The sequence below is a fragment of the Hemitrygon akajei genome, chromosome 10 (assembly GCF_048418815.1).
Source record: "Hemitrygon akajei chromosome 10, sHemAka1.3, whole genome shotgun sequence".
NCBI lineage: Eukaryota > Metazoa > Chordata > Chondrichthyes > Myliobatiformes > Dasyatidae > Hemitrygon > Hemitrygon akajei.
The window spans coordinates 152780115-152800126 of NC_133133.1; the positions used below are offsets into that span (position 1 = coordinate 152780115).

The 20012-nt window shown below is 38.9% G+C and overlaps 1 protein-coding gene and 3 long non-coding RNA genes across 5 annotated transcripts in view; 2 read left to right on the forward strand and 2 right to left on the reverse strand.

Moving 5' to 3' along the window:
• Positions 1–9018, reverse strand: part of LOC140734840 (uncharacterized) — a 37000-nt gene extending 27982 nt beyond the window's left edge. For both annotated transcript variants that reach the window (XR_012100627.1, XR_012100626.1), the window contains exons 1-2: positions 8267–9018; positions 6033–6081 (exon numbers count right to left, since the gene is read on the reverse strand). This is a non-coding gene — a long non-coding RNA (uncharacterized lncRNA). The remainder of the gene's footprint in view (positions 1–6032; positions 6082–8266) is intronic.
• Positions 9019–9020: 2 nt separating this feature from the next.
• Positions 9021–12533, forward strand: cdkn1bb (cyclin dependent kinase inhibitor 1Bb). The gene is made up of 3 exons (XM_073059425.1): positions 9021–9755; positions 10145–10279; positions 11802–12533. Exons 1-2 carry the CDS (start codon positions 9275–9277, stop codon positions 10267–10269), a joined length of 606 nt encoding a protein of 201 aa, XP_072915526.1. The 5' UTR covers positions 9021–9274; the 3' UTR covers positions 10270–10279; positions 11802–12533.
• A 450-nt stretch (positions 12534–12983) lies between these two features.
• On the reverse strand, positions 12984–16438 carry LOC140734843 (uncharacterized). The gene is made up of 3 exons (XR_012100630.1): positions 16344–16438; positions 14246–14417; positions 12984–13238 (listed from the first exon to the last, which is right to left on the reverse strand). It is a non-coding gene; the product is annotated as an uncharacterized lncRNA (long non-coding RNA).
• Positions 13412–20012, forward strand: part of LOC140734842 (uncharacterized) — a 124137-nt gene continuing 117536 nt past the window's right edge. Inside the window, exon 1 of the long non-coding RNA XR_012100628.1 lies at positions 13412–13816. This is a non-coding gene — a long non-coding RNA (uncharacterized lncRNA). The remainder of the gene's footprint in view (positions 13817–20012) is intronic.

Below are 20012 nucleotides of genomic sequence, written 5' to 3' on the forward strand. Positions count from 1 at the left end.
CTTTTGGATCTTCAGTGCTACAATTAATCTGAACAATGTGCTGTATTATATTGAGTTTTATCCATATTACATTTTGAAGCATCGACTGAACAATATCTGTTACTTTATCGTGAGAAATTAATATTTTGAGTTGTTAATGATTCATTGAAAGTTGGGATTCCTTTGTGTTTTTTTTACAATTGATTTTAATAACTGTCCAAAAGAAAAGTTGGAGAAAATTTACATTTATTCCCCCCAGGATGAGCTTTTACAGTACTTTGTTGTATCAATTAGATATTTAGAACAACAATTTGCATTTACTTCCATAATATAATATTTAAAAGCAATGGAATATTTTTTAATTAAGAAAATAGTTCAGATAGTATGTGCACAGAGTCTTGCACAGTAAGTTTCTGTCATTAAGGTCAAGGAACATCAGCTGGTTAAGATTACAGTTTCATCCGCTACTATTTGTGGTCTGACTAATAAACTGAAAACCAGAAATACATTTTAGTCTTTGTTTTATGGCAATAATTACCCTATTAACATAAACTGGATGTGGTGGGAGTCAGTCTGTATCCACTTCATGCTAACTAAGTTTTTTTGGTTACTGTGAATTACAGTGTGTTTACATAAAACAGGCATTCACAGTAGGAAAAGAAATGAGAAAAATCGCAGCCTGTGTGTACAGTGGAAAGGAAATTCACTGGTTTTTGTAAGGCTTTATAATTTGAAATCTTTCATATAACAAAAGAGCAAGGAGTAGTTTTACATCGTGTGCACATTATTGCAAACTGTATCATGCTAACTTAAAATCTGTTTATCCATTGTTAAATAACCAATAGTAATGGAAGACAGTGAGGTGTAAACCCCAAAGAGGTGCCCCACAAATAAATTAATGTAATACTCTAAGAAAATAGGAGAAAGAAACACAAGGTGTCACCTGTACACTTGCAAATTTCTTTAGAGGTATGGTGGAGAGCATTCCGACTAGTTGCATTACAGGCTAATATGGAGGCTCCAACGCACAGGATTAAAAAAAATGCTACAGAAAGTTACTGGTTCAGCTAACTCGGCCATGGGCACAACCCACCCCACCATCGAGGACATCTTCAAAAAGGTGGCGCCTCAAGAAGACGCCGTCCGTCACTAAGGACCCGCACATTCCCCTCTTCTCACCACTACTGTCAGAGAGGAGGTACAGGAACCTGAATACCCACACTCAAAGATTCATGTACTGCCTGTTCCTCTCTATCGTCAGATTGCTCAACAGCTGATGAATGCATGAACATGACCTCATTATTCCCATTTTTGTATTGCTTACTTATTTTGTAATTTAAAAGTTTTTTTTGTCTTTGCACTGTACTGCTGCTGCAAAACAATGAATTTCATATCAATGATAATAAACCTGATTCTGATTCAGATTCTAAAGAGAAAGGAAGAAGGTTTTACGTTTTTAAATATCATAACTTCATATGACACGGCATTAGGAATTAAAAGGGAGGAAATTTAAGACCATAAGACACAGGAGCAGAATTAGGCCATTCAGCCCATTGACTCTGCTCTGCCATTTCATCATGGCTGATCCCAGATCCCATTCAACCCCAAACACCTGCCTTCTCGCTGTATTTCTGATGCCCTGACCAATCAGGAAACGATTAACTTCTGCTTTAAATATACACACGGACTTGGTCTCCGCCACAATCTGTGGCAGAGCATTCCACAGATTCACTACACTCTGGCTAAAAAAATCCCTCCTTACCTCTGTTTTAAAGGGTTGCCCCTCAATTTTGAGGCTGTGCCCTCTAGTTCTGGATACCTCCACCACAGGAAACATCCTCTCCACATCCACCCTATCTAGTCCTTTCAACATTTGGTAGATTTCAGTGAGGTTCCCTGACATTCTTCTAAATTCCAGTGAGTACAGGCCCAAAGCCCTCTCAGGACTCTGGGATGTAGTCCATCTGGTCCAGGTAACTTATTCACCTTAAGACCTTTCAGTTTGCCTAGCACTTTTTCCTTTGTAATAGCAATGGCACTCACTCCTGCTCCCTGGCACTCACAGACCTCTGGCACACTGCTAGTGTCTTCCACACAATGAAGACTGATGCGAAGTACCCATTAGGCTCATCCGCCATTTCTTTGTCCCCCATTACTACCTCACCAGCATCATTTTCCAGTGATTCAATATCAACTCTCACCTCCCTTTTACTCTTTATATAATGGAAAAAAACTTTGGTCTCCTGCTTTATATTATTGGCTAGTTTGCCCTCATATTTCAAATTTTACCTTATAGCTTTTTTAGTTGCCCTTCGTTGGAGTTTAAAAGCTTCCCAATCATACAACTTGCCACTCACTTTTGCTACCTTATATGCCCTTTCCTTGGCTTTTATGCAGTCCTTAACTTCCCTTGTCAGCCACGGTTGCCTATCCCTACCATTTGAAAACTTCTTCCACGCTTCCACGCTTCTTCCACGCTTCCAAGTTAAAACAGATTTAGAGATGAGCAATGCGTGAATTGGATATGGAAATATCCATGTTATTGCTTCAGCTCATGAGTGGCACAGTCTCAGACACCCCTCTTCCTACAGCATTGGATAGGGTGTTGGTGGATTTGTGAGGGTACTGCATTTGAAAAATAATTGACTCACCTTACAAACTGGAATTGGATTGTTAAACTCCTTTCTCTAGCAGTCTAAGTCCTTGGAAAGGTGTTTTTAAAACTGACCATTGTGCTTCTTGTTTTCTCAGCATAATGGATATCTACATGGAGTGTTTACAGCTGCCCTCTGAATACAGAAAGGCTTTTTTCCTTTTGTGCAAAGACCTCTGGTGCTACCAGAAAATCTTGGTGCAGGTACACTCTTATGTATTCAGCTGTTTCTCAATTTCACAGCAAAGATTCAGCTATCAGTCATGTGCTCAACAGAAAAGGGTAAAGAATTGGCAAAAAAAATCCTGTCAGGATTTACAAGTGCTATTTTGGCATCTTCCTAACGACTACGCCAGTAACAAAGTTGTCCTCAGTTAATTCAATTCACTTCCCATGATATCAAGAATTGGCTGATTGTAGAGTATTACATTGTATGTTGCAAAGTCTATAGGCCTTGAATCATAGATCAAGACAGGATACAGTCCCTTCAGCCCAACCGCTGCATGCTGATCACAGTGACCACCCCACTAGTCCCAATTTTTGCATTCAGACGATATCCCTCTAAGCCCCACCTCTCTATGTAAATATTTCTTAGATGATACTGTTGTAACTGCCTCAGGCAGCTTGTTTCAAATACTCACTGTTCTAGTCCCTTTTAAATCTTTCCCCTCTCACCCTAAATCTTTGCGCCCCAGTTTTGGACACCCCCTCCCCCCCCCCCCCCCGTGGTAAAGACTGTTATCGTCCACTGTTCATAATTTCAAACCTTATAAGTTTCCCCCTCGTTCCCTTCAATTCGAAGGAATAAAGACCTAGACAGGCCAACCTCTCCCTATAACCCAGTCCCTCTCGTCCTGGAGACAGCCTCTTACATCTTTTCTGCATTCTTTCTAATTTAACCACATCTTTTCTACAAAAGTGTAACCAGAACTTCCAAGTGTGGCCTCACCAGTAACTTGCAAAACTGCAACATAATGTCCTGGTCAGTGCCCTTACTGATGAAGGCCAACATGCTAATTGACTTTTTCACCCACCTGTCTGGCTGTAACACTACTTTCAATGAACTATACTTGTGTACTGCTAGGTCCCTTTGTTCCATTACACTCCCTAGTGTCCTACCATTCAGAGTACAAGTCCTATGCTAATTTGATTTTCCAAAATGCATTCTCTCATACTTATCTGTAATGAAATCAATTTGACACTTCTCACTCCCCTAACTGATTAAGAAGCCCCTGTAATCTATAATAACCTTCTTCACTATCAACAACACATCCAAAATTTCATGTTATCCACAAACTAAATAACAAATGCAAGGCTCCCAAAACCAATCCTGGAGGCATACCACTAGTAACCAGTCCCCAACCCAAGAAACAATCTTCAACCACCGCACTCTGCTTCCTACCTCTAGGCCAATTTTAAATCCACCTAAGTAGCTCAAGATTCCATGGATTTCAAGGGAGTTAACTTTCTAGACCTACCATGCATTTCCTTGTTGAAGGCATTGCTAAAGCCCATAGAGACACCATCCACTCTCCTACCATCACTATCTTTTTGGTTAACTCTTCAATAAACTCTAAAATGGTCATCAAGCACAACTTCACATGAACAAAGCCATGCTGATTCCTCCTATAAAGACTCTATCTATCCAAATGCTAGAAGATCCAGTCCCTCAGAATTCCCTCTAGTAATTTTCCGACTGCTAATATCAGGCTGACCGGCCTGTAGTTCCCCAACTACATATTTTAAACAAGAACAACATTAGCAACCTTCTGATCTTTTGGAACTTTGCCAATTGCTAAAATGAAGCAAATATCTCTGCAAAGGCCTCCACAATTTTTTCTCTGGCCTCCCACAAAGTTTGAGGATGCACTTGGTTGGGCCCTGCAGATTTACCTAACTTCATGCACTGTAAGGCTGAAAATACTTCCTCACTGGTAATATGAATTTCTTCCAGAACATCTCCACTAGCTTCCCTTATCTCTTGAATAACCATGGTTTTCTTGTCAGTAAACACTGAGAAGAAATATTCATTAAAATTCCCACCATTCTCTTGCTGTTTTGACAGACAGACAGACAGACAGACAGACATACTTTATTGATCCTGAGGGAAATTGGGTTTCGTTACAGCCACACCAACAAAGAATAGTGAAGAAATACAGCAATATAAATATTTGAGACGTGTAGTCCTGCTGGATCCTAAGGGGATCTCTCCTTAACCACCCTTATACTCTAAACATAGTTATACAATCTCTTGGGACTTTCCTTAACCTTAACCTGCTAGATCTGTCTCATTCCCTCACTTTGCCCTCATGATTTCCCTCTTAAGACTGTTTTTAATTTTTTATAGTCATCAAGAGATTTACTGGACCCCGAAGCCCTCAACGCTTCCTTCTTTTTCTTGACCAGAGCTTCAGTATACTTAATTATCAAGGTTTCCTAAATTTGCCAGGTTTACCTTTCAGTTTAGCACTGGACACTTGATATCAATTTTCTTGAAAGCCTCCCACTTGTTCATTCTTGCTATTCCCTTCAAACAGGTTCACCCCATCAACCTCTGCTAGATCCTGTCTAATTCACACCAAATATGCCCTGATCCAGTTTGGGATCCCAACCTGTGGAATTGTCCATTCCTTTTCTATCACTATCCAAAATTAATAGAATTATGGTTATTAGATCTTAGTGTTCTCTGACTGCCACTTTAGTTACTTGAGGTCCAGTATTGAGTAGAGTCCTCTACATACTGACTCAGGAAACTCTCCAGGACACATTTCACAAATACCATCCCATCAAGGCCCTTAATTCCTTGGGTAATTCAGTCAAAGCCGTGGAAATTAAAATCGCCCACTTATATAACCCTGTTAATCTTACAACTATAAGCAATTTCTCTATGCACTTGCTCCTCAAGTTCCTGCTGACAATTGGCCACAATATAGGTGCACTAGAGTGACCCTCCTCTTCTTCTTTCTAAGTTCTACTCGAAGTACTGCTGTTATGTGCTCCCTTGTCAAAAAGGCAACACCCTCCTCCTCACTTACCTGTACTGTCACCCCTGTAGCATCTATATCCTAAAATATTGAGCTGCCAGTCGTGCACTTCTCTACGCCATGATTCTATGATGCCGACAATATCCCAAACCTCAGAGCCAATCCATGCTCTCAGTTCATCCATCTTGCTGCTTGTTTTGACGCTATCATAGCTGTGATTCTGAAGATGTGTGCTCCTGAACCAGTCATATATCTAGCCAAACAACTCCTCTACAGTTATTAAGCAAACAAGGCAGAAAATTGTTCTAATCATAAAAAGCAAGATACATTTTATCCACTTAAAGATTGACAACTCGCAAGTTTTGCAAAGTTGTGACGGGTGTCAAGCAAAGCTTATTATGGTATTAATTACTCACTTATACTTGGTTTGGATTTCAACAGAACCACTTGGCTCTTTGTCTTGGTCTAAATAAGAAATCAATTTTGAAAAGTAAATTAGAATGAATGCTCTTGATATGATGACAGCAGCTGAATCATAATAAAGCTGGTCAATTTAAATCAAACAGAAATTTCTCACCTTTTTTTCCCTCCAGTACAAAGGAAGGCAATTGCAGTCGATGGAGAAAATCATCTCAATTTCTGATACTCAGGACACTTTCGAAACCCAACAACCCTCTGGCGCTTCATCAGTTGCCTTTTTTGTTTCCTATATCAGGAGTGGGGATGCGAGCAGATAAATGAACTAAGTTTGATTTTAAACTTCTCGGGATAATGGGGCATTTCATGTCTGCAGGCAGCAATGCCTGGAAAACATTAATGCTGCTAAATTACAAGAAATTATTTGCAGCTTGCAATTGCCAGGCAGGTATTTGCATAGAGCAGGGGATCCCAACCTTTTTTATGCCATAGACCCCTACCATTAACTAAGGGGCCCATGGACCCTAGGACCAAAGACCCTAGCATAGAAAGATGCAGGATGGTAATATAAGGAGCGATTGTGTTATCTAACCTATTTACCTCCGAAGTCTAGCATGATTGACCATTATCTAATACTTAACCTGGAGCACTGGTGTGTATTTATGAGTGAGGTAAATTGATCCAAATCAAGAGGAGGAACCTAAGATGGTCTTACTCTCTGTCTGGAAATGTTAAGTACTGCACCCAAAGGCTGTTCTGGCAAGAATATTTGGGCCTTTATGACTTCTTGCTTCACTGAGAGCTGCTTATATCTCCTGTACTGGTGTTATTTAATTGCAAGATTAAAAACTCCCATCTAACATCCTGTAAAGAAGTTCAGTAATGCCCAGTAAATTTTACAATATCAAATTCACATCAGCCCTGTATTAAGTTAAATCCTAACTCCAGAAGAGGAAAATTACTTTGAAATATGACTGCAGAAATGAGATTATAGAAAAATTAATAGAACTATCGAGGACCAGCAAAATTGAGATTTACTGTGTTGTAAAATGAATCTAAATGGCCTTCCACGGAGAAACGGGGCAATTAGATGATTGTTCAGGCTAGGTGCCCCATTCTCCCATTCCAATCCCGGTCCGGTGGGAAGAGTTTGAAAGGAACTTATTTAAATCAGTGAAACAAACTTAATAATACTTTTGAAAATTAAATGGTCTGCGATGCTAAGGCAGAATTATAAACTATTACAGTTTTTAAAGGAATACTTATCAATGGTATAGACAAGACATTCATACTGGAATAAAGCTGGGGAAAGCGCTTCTGCCATTGAGCATTAGAAAACAGCCAAGGATTATAATTGTTTCCCCTAATAAGTTAGATCAGAAGTTAAAATGTATTTACATTCATTGCAAGAGCCTTGGGAAAAAATGTAGCCCTATAAAATCAAGGTTATTTACACTGTGTCTATCTTGTAACGTTACGCTACAAATTATGCGATAATGTTATCAAGTAATCATTCCTCCCCGATAGATCAGTACTGTTACCCCTTAATAGCCGCATGACAAAACTGTTTGTCAGAAGTTTTTCAAAAGGCTTGCCTCTAAATCACATTAGTCAAAAAGAATATTTTAATTATTCATAAAATAGTTTCTGTATTTATTATTTTCTAGATTTTAGTTGCCTGTCTGCCCACGACATATATATTTCGTTCTTTTTCCGATTTTGAGTAGCCACTGTTCTATTAACGTGGAAACATTGGAGTTCATCCACATTTCGTTTTGTTTTGTATAATACATGTTGAAATCAGAGGACTTCCATGCGTACAGTACGGGAGTTTTAAAAGTATGGGGATTAAAACTGAGGCACGAAATGCAATTCCAGTTTCGAATACTAAATACTCCAGCCTACTACAGCGTACAGAAATCTTCATCTCAAATGCTGAAAACTTCAATGCAAAGTATTTGCACAGATTTTGTTTTGTCATAAAAACGATGAGATACGGCTGCAAGGATTGATCTGGTCACCTGCTGGTTCTATTGAAAAGACGCAAGAACTGCCAGTCAAAATGTTTACAATAAACACCTGTGTTAAAATCACGCAAGTTGATTTAAAAATTGAACGTTTACAATCACGTCTTCGAGTACAGTATCTCTGCCTAACAGCTTTTATTCCGTGCATCCACTCATTCACATTCGGTTGAACAATCTACAATAATAATAGGATAAGTGAAACTGACCCTTTTTGGCAAAAAGTTCGTGTTTCAAGTATAAAAGATCCTGTAAAAAATAGAAGTTCATACTGCGTAAAAAGGAAGCGCGTTTGCGCGTTTAAAAATATAACCGCTGTGATATTAACCCCTTGAGCACCTTTTGTTTTGCAAAAAAAAGCCAAAACAACCAGCACGGAAATCATCCAGTTCGCCGAGAAATGTCAAATGTTGAGAGATGTTTGCCAGAAATCATTTGATGCAATAATTATTATTACTTTAAAACACTTTGGATTATTGATCGGGTCTTACTCTTGCAGTGGTCGATCACTGGAATTAGTAGCCCGTCCTTCTCTGAGGAATATTCATGATGAAATCTTGTCAGTTAATCTAAGTGATGCAACATGTAGCAGCATTTTGTCAGGTTAGTTTAAGTGGGAGATCACTAAAGGGCTGTGTTTTCTCTGGTTGTCTGGACGATGGCGCTGTGAGCCGATTCCTCTTTCGTAGGTTTCACGCTTCGCTAGGACTACTCCACGGGCGCCTGCCTCTCACTCTTCGCCTCGCTGACGGGGGAAGGGTTGGGGGGAGTTGTGAAGATCGAGCGAGAGAGGGGTTGCTTGTCAATAAACAAAACGCTTTTAGATCATAGCAAGGTCGCCCCAAGCTCCGAAGCGAGCTCGCTCTCTCGAGTCGCAGCCCTGCATACGAGGGCGGGACCTGGGCGGAGCCCGGCCACTTTGGCCAATCGCATCAAGCTCTCTTTTTAAAATTCCTTGTCCATCACTCAGTTTCCTCTTCGTCAGCCTCCTTCGCCATATTGGGTAACTGAAAAAAAGCCAGTTTTTTTCCGCCTTACTAGAGTCAGTTTTGACGAGATACCTTGTAAACGGTTGTTGTTGGCGTTTTTGTTTTGGTACCGTGCTTTGCAGCGTTCGAAAGAATTGCACGACATTGCTAAATCGTGCAGTTTTGCATTTCTACTGCTCGCTTGATCTCTGGACGGTTTGCAAACGAGCGGGGGTACGAAGGAAAAAAATGTCAAACGTACGCATTTCTAACAGTAGTCCTTCGCTGGAGATAATGGCAGCGCAACTAACAGGGCACCCGAAATCTTCTGCCTGCAGAAACCTCTTCGGTCCCGTAGACCACGACTTGTTAAACCGGGATTTACAGAAGCAACGGAAGGAGATTCACAAACAGGATAGAGAGAGGTGGAATTTCGACTTCGAGAGGGACAAGCCGCTGGATGGCAATTACAAATGGGAAGCCGTGGATAGTAAGGATGTGCCTGATTTTTACAGGCGTCCTCCCAGGGAGCAAGTGTCATCAGCGGATTGTAATGTTGATATGAACGGGAACCCTACGATAGTTTACATAGGAACTCGGGTTCAGGGAAATTCAGGGGACACACACTTAGCGAACCCAGAGCAAAAGGACCCGGTTAAAGAGACAACTGAACACCTAACAGACTCAAAAGAGCAGTGCAGTAGTCCCCGAAAACGAGCTGCGTCAGTCGGTAAGTGACAAAGATGTATTCTGTTAGAAGCCACAGGATCCATTTTCAAACGGATCTTTTCTGACCTTTTAATAGACGTACAAAAATCATCCAACCAGTGAATTTCTTGTATTTCTCGCAGACCTGCTTTGAAATCCTGCAGATCTTGGTTTGTCCAAGGTTAATCTTGAATTCCTCTGCTTTTTTTTGGGGGGGGGGGAGATGCTGTAATTTCAGGGCCTTTTTTGAAGAAAGGCGAAGCAAATGTTTTTATTTGCTCCAATAATTGTTTGTGGTTGACTCATGCCAACAATCATGGGGCAAGTCAGAACAGAAATGACCTCGTAATTTATTGACATCCTGACTTGAGGTTTTCAATTTTTAACGTTCTTTTTAAAAAATAATTGTAGATGGTATTCCAGATGCAAAAAGGTTCAATACGAAGACAGAGACAGACTGGTCAGCAAATACTCCCAGTGTGGGTGCATTAGAGAAGACGCCGAAAAAGACGATTTCTCGTGGACATCAAACATAAAAGTCACAAGGTAGTTTTTATTCACTGCCTGTTATTTTACCAGCGACTTCTCGCATACCTTTAAAGTATTAAGTTTACGGTGTAGCATAGGGAGAAGTTGTAAGAGCATCTTGTATTGACCAATCCTAATTGACGCGGGGTTGAGGATTTGAAATTACACTGCATTGCAATGTCACTGGTGTTTCTTTAGTTCGAAAACGACACGTATGCACAGGTGATTATATCCAGCTGGTTTTCAAAAAAAAACAATGCACACCCGCGTCTCCCATAGGTATGGGAACGTCGAGGTGATATAAATTGCTTTCCTGCCTATTAATGTGCAGTTTGTTGCCCAAGTGTTGTCCTAACAGAGATGTACCGAGGGTCGACACAAAATCTAGTAGAACTACGGGCATGGCACCACGGGGAAATTTGTAAGCCCAACTTCCACTACGAGAACAAACACCTTTAAATCCTGTCCAGAAGAGTATGATATTCTTTATCTCACCAGCCATAAAGTAACACCTTGGGCAAGCTACCAGAAAAGTATAATATCTGAAGTAACTTAAATGTGTTACTTAATGCCTTTTGCATTCCTTTCTGAGATTCCTACTTTGATTGGGTACCATGTTATAATGCTGCACTTTAGACAATACAAAAAAAAAGTGGTGGATGGGGTAGATGTGGGTAGAGAGGGATGTGTGATTTGAGGCAAGGGAGTTCTAAGTGCTAACCACAAAAAACTGAATTGATGCTAGTTTAACTGCACAAAAAAAAAAGTGCCCGCATTCAGTGTCCATCTGCAACTATTGTTAAACTGGGGTTGAAAATGTAAGTCCACATTGTCGTCAAATGTTGCAGATCCTTTTTTTTTGTTTCCAGTTCGTTCCAGATAGTAGTAAACAACATTTCATTCACTTGATACGTAAACGCGTTTAAACAATTGTCTTAATCAGTTACAGATGCTGACATATTCGCAATTACTTTCGAGTCAAATACTGTTGGGTATTTTAACCGATTGATTGAAGATCCAAATTCTTGAAGTCCACTAAATAGCAGTTACTGTCGCAGGTAGATTCTGCCGAACGCTGCACCTTTCCTCTCCAACGGTTCTACAATAAGTCAGCAAATCAATTTGATTGTAAAAGACCTCAGATCGTTATGCCAACTATTTTTACTAATTCGATAATACTTATTAATCTGTTGAGATGTTACAACTCCCCATTTAAACGTGATTTCGTGTGTTTTGCAGTAAACGTTTGCGTTGCTGCCCGAAATAAATCAATTGAAAGCTGGGCCACACATAACAAAGACAAAGATATATTAAATCCGAAGGGGAAACGCATCGTTACAGTATCCTGATGATTAGTGAGAGTACAGTAGTTTAATACTGCTGGCGATATTGCTTGCTTCGGTCACCAGTTGTTTTGTTTTGCCAACTGCGCCCGATATGACTGGCTTAAAGTGAACAGCCTGGCTGTGCCAAATAGGATCTAAGTAATTAAAACGATTTAAAATGCTTCGTTTTAATCTATATCTGTATTTCTTTGCAGATACCAAGGTCCTCTTTTTCTTGTTCATCTATGGCAGTGCTTGCTGAAGGCTGGATAACCTCCGGAAGAGACACGTATCGTTCCCTCTCCCAGTGAGGAGAGCCCGAGCACTGAACTCAGTGAACACTAAACCGCCCATTTTAGAGTGGATATAGCGCTGTGCAATTAGGTTCTTCCTTATCACTTGGCTGATTTTACTACCTGTGTATATAGGGTTGTTTTTGTAGCACATAAACCAGTTTGGTGGGGGGAAGGGGAGGAGGATGGAAACTTGTTCAGAGTTTAGAAAATATGACTTGAATAGCAGAAATGTAGTTTTCCAATTCAGTTTTGAAACTGCCAAGTTACAATACCTGTGTATTGTATGTTTAAAAAAAATAAAAAAAAATCTAATGTACCTGTGTACATAACTTTGTAAAGACACTGAGAAATTATACTAACTTATTTATGTTATAAAGAATTGATGTTTTTTTTTGATTCTAGAAGATAATTTTCCGTTAAGCCAAAGTGGCATTTTCCCTTGTGCATTTGTAAATGCTTTAATGTAGATTTTCCTTCTCCATTTTTGCCTGTCATAATATAAGGCTATGCTTGAAAAGAGAAAGCGTCCTGAGCCAGGCTTGTACTCTGCCTTAATATTGGTTATATTTCTCATTTTTGTTTTGTAACGTGTGAAGAGATGCTGACTTTTGTTTAGCATCATGAAATGAAAATAAAGATAAATGTACAAAATGTTTACGTGCATAATTCACTAATGAAGCGGGTGCTGCTGTTTGTAGAGTCTTGATTACTGCCTCAACTTTGATCCGGAAAATCGCTTTGGCTATAGAATGATTTAAATATTTAATTCATTCAATAATTAAATAAAGTCCCAGCTTTTTTTTGTCAACATGAACTCTGCTGGATAATAGACTTTAAACACTTCGGCCCTTTCATATAATGATTATCCTACCTCTTTCCACCCTGAAGCGATTACTTCTGACGCTTAAAGTTTTTGGGAAGAAAAACGTATATCCATCATGAGTGTGTTTTTGTAGAAAGTAGGTGGGGTGGTGTTGACAACACTTTGCCTGACAGTAGTTAACCCCCCCTCCCCCCGCATAACAAGCTTCATGTTTCTGAACCGTTTAAAGAATGACCAATAAAGGGATCTTCAAAAATGTAGGTTTTTAATAATATAAAAAGCATCATAAACTGGGAAGCAAAACCAAAAAGGACCCGCAAAAGTGGCAATAATCAGTGTTAAAGTGGGTTCGAGCAGTGGGCGCGCGTCCATGATTGACAGCTCAGCAGCTCGAGAAGAAAAAGCACGCCACGGTAATGGACCAATGAAAGAGCGAGCTGGACGGACGTCAGCGCGCGCCGCAGCAGAGCCATCCGCGCTTTCATTTCAACCTAGAGCTTCGCCCCCAATCGATCTTCTCATTGGTCAATATCCTGAAAGACGAGAGGAACGGTTGGAAAAGACCGAAGTCTATTGGAGGAAAATATGTCAATCTCACGTCATGGCAGCTCTTAAGCGCGCGCGCGCACGCAAGCTTGCCCAACTTTTTGAATTCATATTTAAAACGACAATAACCGTTTTCCAAAGTCCTTTCTTTTAAAACTGCGCCAAAAATTTAGGAAGCTACATTTTCCAATGTTTTTTCCCCCCGCAACGGTTAGACCGAAATGGTACATTGTATTAGTCGACAGCTCGATGTTAGAAACTGATGAACGCACAATTACTCCTGTCAGTGTAGTCGGATGGATTCAGTTGCAAAATATTTTAAAAGTGAAGCGTTTTAAAGAGAAGTGATTCAAATCACGAAGTGGGAATAAAATATATTTTTCGGGAGTGCAGTGTGGACCGAATCTTTTAGTGATGTTGCAGTGCGACAGGTTGCACCAGCTCTGCACCCCTTAAACTCCTTCATATTTCTCCTGCTGCCATTGACTTTAAGCGAATTGCTAATATTTAAACAATCTGACGACCGGTCACTTCTCCTCGATGTCACTTAGAAACAGGGACGCTGGTAAGTAGTTTGCTGTCATTTTAGAAGGTAGAAAAGCAAAGGAAAAACAATGTGAAAAAGGTCGGTTGATCTGAACAAATCAGAGGGGGGAAATTGTAATATCAACCAAGGTAACTTAAAGGAGCTGTATTCAACAAGCACGGTACCTCGAACTGATGATGACCTTATGTTATATGTCATCTATTTAAAACTTCCAGTGTAGGCCTCAGCAATTAAGTTTTTGGGAAAAAAAGATTATAGTGTACACATTTTAAGAGGGCTTATTTCCCATAAACGATTTAATTTTGAAATATGGAAAATATTGTGTAAGCCGTGTTGGGGTGCTTTTAACTTTACCCCCTTTAAGCAGTTTTAATCAACTTGTCTCGCGTCATTATTTTCATAAGGTCTCGTTCACTTTTGCTGTCTGATGCATTTTGCTGAAATTACCTCAAGAAGTTGTGCTGTCCCGCGTGGTTGAAGGGAACTAGATGCATTGCAAACGACACGATAGAATGTTGCATTTTGCGCACATTAAGTTGACATTCTTCCCAACACATATGTTTGTCTTTTTACTGTGGGTGCTCTCTCTTCGTATCAGCAAGCAACACAGATCTGACAACTCATAGTAAAAAAGGTTTGTAAAAGATTTGTCTAATTATTTGGAAAAGTGTAAGCATGTCATTACAGCACATTTTTCTAAATCAATCTAATTCCACGTAAATATCTAATGATGACCATTCTGAATGTTGTTGAAAGATACGTCTTAGAGGAAAAATGTATAGTGTATTTTTCATAAAGATAGCTTGCGACAATGAAGCAGATTGTGTCTTAATCATTAAATTTTGTCGATTCTGATCTAATTTTTACCTGTTGCTGTTAATTTATTACAAAATAGCCCATTAACTCAATTGTATAATATACCATTTGGATTGGCATCAGATCATCAGCCCCCAGTAAAATACTCCATACATTGCCCTCTATTTCTCCCCATCTGTTACTAATATGCTTTAAAACTATGGACAGAGTGTACATAAAAGCTGCCCCTGCATCATGTTTTGATATTAAGAAGCCAAGTGAGCAATCTATTATTTTTCAGAAGATGTTTAAGATCCGATTTTAGTTTACATATCCTTCGATGGAAATTTTCCGGCAAAGCTTAGTCTGCACACAATAGAAGATATATTTTATCAAAATCCACTGCCGTTCTTCAACGACGTAGAAGAATTGAATGCAATTTGGAAGGTAGCTGAAATATTCAGTAAATTATTGGCAAGATGTGAATTATAGAATCTGAGCGGATACACGGTTGTTAAGGAAGACATTTCAGGCAATCTTCGTGAGTAGTGAAGAGTGCGAGGGCAGTCTGGGAATAGATGGTGGGTATATCAGGGTTGTTATATAAAGTGTAAAAACAATAGTGATTTTGTTAGTCAAGGGATGAACACTATAATCTACACGAAAGACAAAAATGGGGGGAATTGATGACTGTTGGAGCTGGTTGCACATAAGGATGGATAATCAATGTTGAAAATGAATGTCAGGTCTTCGTGGAGTAAGGAAAATAGCAAGGTATTACGATGCCTGTAAAATTATTGAATGGTGAGTTGGGAAGACTAATAATGAAGCACATAAACTTTTCCAGTTAAATTAAGATTTAAAACATAACGTGGAGAGATTAGAAAACGTTTCCCGTGCGTATATTTTCGTGGTCTTTTACATATCCCTATCAGTAAATAATACATTTTAACAATGATCCACAGTTTGTGCCTACATAAAATGACTACGTCAATATTAGTTAACATTTTTAAACAAGTAATTCTACGTTTTATTATCAAGTGACAAAGACGACATTTAAAAAAAATGGAATAATATACAAATAATAGAAGTCAGGTTTACGCACATAGTACAGTTCTCATCTTTCTGGTACGTAATCTTCAATCTGAACATTCATGCGTTGTTGAGTGAGGAGGTAGGTTCACTTTTTAATTAACTACTGAAGCATAGCAAACCGAATGAAGAGCGGGTCTGGGAGAAATTTCTTCAAGTAACGAAATGATTCAGGTAGAGACTATTCTATTATGGGAGCTCAGTCAACAAGCCCCACACACTTCAAAATTGTTTTGTACCATATCTTTCAAGTTTATATAATTAATTTGTTGAACAGGGTAAAATATTTTTTAAAAGTGAGTCATTTTTACTACGATTTCTCCATATGTAAGATGCATAACTACTTTTCATAAATTGTATTCTTCTTGTAGTTTTAAAGTGACAGTAATAATCCATGCAAAATCATATCACCATAAAATGGGTATTAGATTAATTACTGACTTCGCCCAATTTTTATTTCAATGCCAAAACAATTCTTTTACTTGGGGAAAATTCTGGCGTTTTGAAAAATGTTTCAGATTAAGAATATGATGAATATAATAATTTTCGTACCCACTTTATAATAATACAAGAATAATTATGAATATTATAATTCGCATCCTCTATCTGATGGAACATATTGAATTGATTTTGGAATTGCATTATTAGCAGGATTTACCTGTTCACTGGCGAGTTAGTCTTAATCATTATTCATGTTACTGAATCCAGCAGAATCCTCTTTTATATTATGTACGCAGCATACTTCATGTTAGTAAAGTAACGGTAATCGCACAAATGCTTTTAAGATGTCATCAGACTGAACATTCTTCTTTAAATAAATCACATCTGAATCTCACACCGGATGCCACGACTATTTTAAATATTTACGAAATTATAATACCGGGATTATTATATTATCTACTGACAGTTACAGATTACAGTGCTTCACAAAACAGTACATTTTGGGAAACAACAATTATTTCACGAAAATATTTTGCTAAATTTTCACTTTTTTAATCGATAAGACAATTTTTGTTTTTAATTAATCCAGTACGCTATTCATAAAAGTTATTGAGCCTATCGGTAGTTCTCGTTGTTACAACGCGCCGATGGATAAATACTTGGCTATTGGAAACAAATTTAATCAGTTTCACGTTGGCAACTGGCAAATGAGAAATCATCAGACCTTTGCACTTCACCAACGCCAGCGGCAGAAACTGTTGATGAATAAGCAATCTGATTACCGCTTTTCAGTGGATTATTATTTCGATGATAAATGCTATCAAGTACGTCCCTGACGAATAGTTCCAAATGAACAGGGTTTTATTTCATGAACGGGGGTTTGAAAGAATACCTTAGAAAGAAAACGGTAACTAATTCTCGAATCGAGAGCTAATGATTGCGTTTCTTTCAAGTCTTTTAGTTACTGTGACTTTCGCGTTTTTCTCCGAAATTGAACGACTTTCTGATCCACAATCATTTCCCAAAAAAAACTTCCACGTTAATGTTCAACGACTGAAGAAGCTACATTCGGTTTCTACAAATAAAAATCAAATTAGCCCTTTCCCTCAAAAGATGTAACCGTAAGTGACAATGAACCATTTTCAGGAACCCGAAATGCTATATTTCCTACAATAAGTGTTTGTAGATGGATGTTCTGTGCCAGTTTCCCGTTAGTTCACAAGGAAATATGTTTCCCCTTTTGTTTGGGAAGTAATTGCGCAACAGAATTGCGTCAAAAATACTGGGCAGAATTGAGACATATGAAAAAGGAAAGTAGTCTAATTGAAAAGAACTTTGTCATTCCAAGAGTGTGTTAGAGCTATTTTGATAGTAGATGGTTTGTTCATTGCAGATACCTATTGTGCTCGGAGCAAGCTGCTTGATTATAAGGAAATGATTATTGAATTTCACTCAGGAATGATGGCAAGGACACCATCCCTGGAGTCCGGACCTTCTAATCTGTTGTAAGAAACTGTGGACGGTTGCGCATTAATATGTTTAGAAATAAAAATAGGTTCCTTGCGTTATTTTTCATTTCTGGTTCATTAATTTCTGGGGGGAAATGTTACATGACAGGGCACTCGTTTTTTTTTAATCGAAAGACAAAAATACTTGTTTTACAGTTGATACGAAACTAAAGCGGCAGTCGGAATATGCAAATTTACAACGCACTCTTCTGGCAATGAAGTAGGAATTGTTCAAGCTTCTTAAACAGTTAACTTGTGTTAATATTAAGAACAGTGAATACGGCTGCAGAGGGCGTATTTGAAAAGTTCTCAGTAGCGATCTGAGTAAACAGTCTAGCTCACGAACTTGCTCCATCGTTTTAATTTTGATCAGTACAACTGTTTAACACTGCTTTTGATTTTTCAATATATCTTATACGTATATGCACGATAGCATATAAAAACACTGTATTGGTACGAATGGAAGATCAGAAGTCTATGAATTTCTATCCCAGATTTTCATGCAGGACCAAAAACATTAAGGAAATGCAGAGAAAAGTAAAGGTTACTTCTCACCAATCATTGCTAGTTGTTTAGGCACAGGTGTTCCTAACCCCCTTTATGCCATTAACCAAGGGTCTGTGGACCCCAGGTTGGGAACCTCTAGTTTTGGACAAAGACTGTTCTTTTATACATCTTGCTCTCCCTATCTTCTGGAGATATCTAGGTGCAATCACTCAGTTGGCCTCCACCACCAAGCTGCATTATTCTTTGGGCTGGCAGCATCAATAACCAGAAGGGTGAGAGGGAGGACCTCAGGAATTGGAGGTCTTCTTCTGAAGATCCTGCCCAAGGTTATCTTCAGTTAGGTGAGGACTACTCTAGGACAGGTGATCCTCTCGGACCAAGCATGATCTGTACTTGGCAGGAAATTCTGTGATTGCCTTGCACTGCTCAGGAATATAATTGCCCCATTCAGGGCAGAGGGCCAAATGGGTGCCTAGTCAACTTCACTTAGTAAAGGCCTTTGGCACGATGGGCATGTTCTCCAAAATGAGTTTTGGGGAAGGATTCAGGAACTGGATCCAACTGCTCTGCACAGGTTTCTGTAGTGCAGTTTAAATCAATGGGGGGGGGGGGGGTGTGGAATAGATAGTTTCACCATCAAGTTCTGTAGTCAGGCAGAGTTGACCAATCCCTGTCTTGTTTGTGTGTTGCACAGAACCCTTTGCTGAATCCATCATGAAAGATCAAAACAGAAGAATATATTGCTGTCTTCTTCTTGAATCCACGGTCTGTTTAGAGATTGATCAGGACTCGTGACCCGAGGGCCAGATTCACCTGCTGTAAGAGAGAGGCAATATTCTCCATCAACAGTATGCATTAAATCAAAATTCTCCAACCATTCATCATGGATATCAGCAATTCGGCTAGTTGGAAGTCCAAAGGCTAAATTTCGAAGTGTGCTGATGATACACAACCAGGTGAACATGTGCATAAAACCTTAGGATGTAAGGAGGCTTCCAGGGAATATGGACAACTATGAGTGGGTAAGAGTATGACATTGAAATACGGTGTGGGAAAATGTAATGCTATTCATTTTGATGCATAAAACAGAAAAAAGGAGTACTTTTCATATGGTGGCAGAGACCTAGGCGTGCTTGTACAGAAGTCACTGAAAGCTAACATACAGATATACAAAGCAATTAGAAAGAATAGTGGTTTTGACCTTTGTTACAAGAGAGTTTGAGTATAGGAGTGAACATGCCTGACTGCAATGATATGTCCTTGGTGAGTTCACACCTGAAATATTTTATATAGTGTAGTTCTCTGCATCTGAGAGAGTATATGTTTGCCATAGATGGAGGACAATAAAAAGTCATTGCATTGATTCCAGAGATAGTGGCATGCTTTATAAAGACAAATTGAGTAAATCTAGCTTGTATCTCTGAGGTTGAAAAATAAATGAAAGGTGATTGCACTGAAACTTAGAAAATTACTGCAGCACTTGACAAGGATGCTGCTGCTCTTGGCTGAGGAATTGGAACCTAAGTCATAGTCTCCAAAAAAGAGATATTCCATATAAGATTCAGATAAAGCTAAATTTATTGTGTTTGTGAGTAATTGGTGTTTGCTATCATTATTGGAATTTTGGAGGACTGCTGAAGTTCAGTCATTGAGTTCATTAAGAACAGCAATTGATAGATTTCAGGATATTGAGAAATCAAAGAGTATGACAATAGCGCTGGAAAATGGAATTGAGGTAGAATTTTAGCCATGATCCGAAGGAATGCTAAAACAGATTTAAAAGGACAGATGGTCTATTTCTGCACTTCATTTTTATGTTCTTATTGTAGGAATAATGAAGGTAAATCTCATCCAAGAAGGCAAACAAGTAA